We start from the raw sequence: 4,103 nt of genomic DNA on the forward strand, positions 1-4,103 counted from the left end.
AAAAAAAAAAAAAAAAAAAAAAAGAATGCCATTCTGTTATGGCTGTATAACTGCTGAGAATCCCAGAGTGTCATCATATTCAGAGCCAAATCTTCCCAGCTAGTGTGAAAATATATGCAAGTGGCCTTTGAGAATTGTAAATACTCCCCGTGTTCAATGATTCTTCCAATAATGATTTTTTTCAGAAGGCAAAAATATTGCTATTCAAATTTCTCAATAAATATTTGTGAGATGAGTAGTGGAATGAATCAGTAGCTCACACATTATTCTCTGACATGCAGACAAAATATTTTTAGCTCCCAGGTTAATGAGCTCATGTTTATATACATGCTTGTCTCCTGCTTAAAATTCATTTGTATCCTAACTGAATAATTTTCTGTTCTTCTACCTAAGGTCATTATTTCCATTAGGCTATCCATCCCCATATTTTCAAGGCTGCAACTAATTTACTATGCCATGCTGAATTTATAATTCTGTTTATAATCGCTCATCAAGACTGAATTTCACCTGTGATTTAGGAAGGGAATGAGTTGGAACCAGTTTGGATTTAGTCATTGTTTCAACACAGGTGTTTTATAAATTCATCATCAGGTGGGTCTGCCATCTCCACCCCACCACAGCCACCTGGGATGCAGAGCGCTGGGCCCACTGCTGGCTCAGAATCCTGGGAGATGCCTCTCAGGCACTTGGTACCAAACGAGAGTCATTTCACACGTAAATCTGGCAACCACGTTCATCCATACAGTAAAGTTCCACATTAGTGTGACTGATGATGAAACTACACATTATCATTTCAATCAGTTTCATTACGGGAAGAGATGTTATTTACAGTGTGTATTTACATGTTCACTGCCATTTCGGGACACTTCACTGTATACTGTAATTTTCCTTTCAGTAAAGTTTCTTTGTTCAGGAAAGCTCCTTGACATAATAGGTTGTGAATGATGGATTCTACTAGAGTCAAATTATATTTATCATAAATGAGCTAATGTCTAAAATCAAATTGTCTAGGACCCAGACTGCATTCTCTCACACTTTCCCTTGGTCTCTGTAATGTTTGTGACAGTGTCGGGAAAGGTGTGGCCTGTTTCTTTTTCTTTCCTATGAAATCATTTTAAGTGTACTTTAACTCAATCATAGTTCCGCAGAAGGCTATTGAACCAGACACAAGTACTGGATCTTAGAAAGTGAATCTGACTGAGTGTCTGCCCTCTAGGAGGTCGCCTCTGCAGCCAGGCAGTGGTGAGAGACAGGCACAGAAGCCTGTGTTAAATGTAATCTATGATGGCAGCCAGGAGCAGAGAAAAGTGGCAGGGTGGGTGGGTAACTGCCTGAGAAGGGAGGGCGAGGCCGGGCTTCATGGAGAAGCTTGGACTCTGTATACACATGAGCCACAGCCAGGTGGAAAGGTAAGACCATTCTCACGAGGCTGTCCAGGATGCAGGGAAGCTCGGAATTTGGGGTCTTCTAAACCAAAATGCATTCTTTCTACTAAACACAGCTCTCTCCATGAGCCTGGTCTTCAGAAGCTCACAGGCCACCATTTCTTTTCCGTACTAGACTTCCCTGTGGTGAACTCTAAAGAGAGGTCCATTTCCTCCTCAGGCCCTTAGATGCCATTTAGTTCACACCAGCAATAACTACATAGGCACCCACCTTTCAACGATGCCAAAAGCAACATGCTGCTAATTTAGTGCCGCATCTATTAAAGCTCTAGAGAGAATCTGATGCTTGGGTTTTAAATATAGTTGAGATATTACCATGATGTTTCCTGATTTAATCCCCCCATAAATTAGATGAAATGATTATAGTACCTGTTGTTACTTCATTCTTGCCCCATCTCCAATCACTCTCCTGCCTTCATTAATTCAGGATGAAATATCACAAAGCATACATGGAGATGGGGGGAGGGCTACATTTTATGGCTTCACTATGAACTCATATTGAAAGATGCCCAAGGTTTTACTGGAATAGGAGGAAAAGAGGAGATGGGGGAATCACACTCGTCGCTTGCAAGTTGTTAATAACGTTGCCGGATAGTAACAAGTGAGGAAGTAGGGCTCAGAGATATTAAATAGCTTGTCCATCTCTCTCTGCAGGCAGTTGCCAGAGCCCATACACAAACGCAGGTCTTCTGACTCTAAATGCAAGGCCCTTTCTGGTGTCACCACAACTCTTCTGGGAATTTTACTAAAGCAGTCCCTTCAGTGTTTTGTGGTGAAAGGCATTATTGCTAGCCTCTAAATAAAACCAGAAATAATCTTGCCATTCATGCTCCATCACTTTGCCATCAGTGTTTTCTTTATCACAGCCATTATTTGGTGTTCTCTTACAGAAGGCAGCAGACTGCTGCAGCAGAAAATGTCCTTAGATGGGAACCCCAGAGCGATTCATGGACCATCAGAGAAGTCAGATAGCCTCCAGTGGTCAGCTGGGCAGCCTTGTAACCCAAGCAAGCCTAAGGCAAAAACATCTCCTGTTAAGTCCAATGCCCCTGCAGCTCATCTTGAAATAAAACCGGATGAGCTGGCAAAGAAAAGAGGTAAAGTGGTTTCTTTTGCGCAAATGATTCAACATATTCTGCACACACATAAAAATGCCAGGGTGGCAGAACTTTCTAGAAAAAAAAAAATACTGCTTAACAAAGAGAGTCATACGTGCAATTGAATTTCTTTTTTTCTTTCCCTGCAATCCACTTAGATGGAAAATGGAAGGCAGATGTAATCCTTCCCATGTCAAAGGTCTTGGAGTATCAAAGGTGGAATCGCCTCCCCTTCTCTGCTCCTCTGTGGATGGATGCGTGTTTGCCTACCTCAGTCACTTACAAAGCAACTGTTAGAACAGGACAGAGCAGAGCCTCCCAGGCATATGAAACCCAGGCCTGTTCTGGTAAAGATGAAACTTTGGCCTGATAGACCTTCCTTGAGATACGGCCTTGCCTATGTGAACAAACATCTGTATTAGAACTTTCAGGCAATCTACCACTGAACAGCTTTTCCATTTGACACACTAGATTTTTATTGTTCAAACCTTGGTGTCTTTGAATGCTAACTAGCCTTACCAATGAAAAGGCCAAATCACTTCTTTTCTGATTCCAAGACTAAATAATACCTGATTCAGCCTCAGTTGTACTCGATTTCCTTGGCTTTGCTTTGACACACTCATTTCATTTCCTTGAGGGAGATTTCTTTCTTTTAAGAAACGTGTTCTTGTTGAGATAAGGATGGTCTGTCTACCGTGCAGGCTCTCTGCCTTGTTGAGAGTTAGAGGAGACCAGGAGAGATGGCCACCCGGAGAGCTGCTTTAATGCTGTGGCTGGAATTCCAGGCCTGGCTCAGGATGTTGGACGGGAGCCAGTATACCTGGCACTCACAGCCCATCCTCTCTAGCCCATTGGTCCCTTGCTATGTCATTTTCCTGCTCCAAAATCTCTGCTGGCTTTGAACCACGTGCAGTGGTGTTAACAGAGGGAGCCAGCAGCACAAATGGCCTTTATATTGGAAGAGGCTTCAGTTTATGACAGAACATAATGAGCAGAGGCTCTTTCTGAAGAGCAAAAGGACAGGTGTGCCGTATGTGGCACAGCCAGAGTCCCCATCCCCACCCCTGTGAAGATGCATCATTGCCGGGGGGCGGGGGGGGCAGTCTAAACGACCCATCCCCTCTTAACAGTGTTTCTCCACTAGAAAACAAAAGCCAGCTAGGTCCGTTTGGGGTGAGTTGCTTGCTTTGTTTTATTTATCTCATAAATAAAAGATAGAATGGTCATGCTAACATTTTTTTTTCCTGACATCGATTTTTAGGCCCAAATATTGAGAAATCGGTGAAGGATCTGCAGCGCTGCACTGTTTCTCTCACGAGATACCGCGTCATGATCAAGGAAGAAGTGGACAGTTCCGTGAAGAAGATCAAAGCAGCGTTTGCTGAGCTACACAACTGGTGAGCGCTTTGACCCACAAAGTCTGGGCTCTCCCTACCCTCTGTAAGAAAGACATCAGATGGGGAAAGTTGTTTACTTAATACATAAACATCACACAGAGCAATGCGCTCTCTCTCTCTCTCTCTCTCTCTCTCTCTCTCTCTCTCTCTCTCTCTCTCTCTCT

General features: G+C 43.2%; 1 protein-coding gene across 9 annotated transcripts in view; it reads left to right on the plus strand.

The window, feature by feature from the left end:
- Positions 1-4,103, plus strand: part of Spats2l (spermatogenesis associated serine rich 2 like) — a 175,877-nt gene that overhangs the window by 125,292 nt on the left and 46,482 nt on the right. For 7 of the 9 annotated variants that reach the window (XM_029539102.1, XM_029539104.1, XM_029539103.1 and 4 more), the window contains 2 exons: positions 2,336-2,542; positions 3,804-3,939. In XM_029539102.1, coding sequence (XP_029394962.1) covers positions 2,336-2,542; positions 3,804-3,939 — 343 coding nt within the window. The remainder of the gene's footprint in view (positions 1-2,335; positions 2,543-3,803; positions 3,940-4,103) is intronic. The other 2 variants (XM_029539107.1, XM_029539108.1) reach the window with 1 other exon arrangement.

This window comes from Mus pahari, chromosome 5 (assembly GCF_900095145.1).
Source record: "Mus pahari chromosome 5, PAHARI_EIJ_v1.1, whole genome shotgun sequence".
NCBI classification, from domain to species: domain Eukaryota; kingdom Metazoa; phylum Chordata; class Mammalia; order Rodentia; family Muridae; genus Mus; species Mus pahari.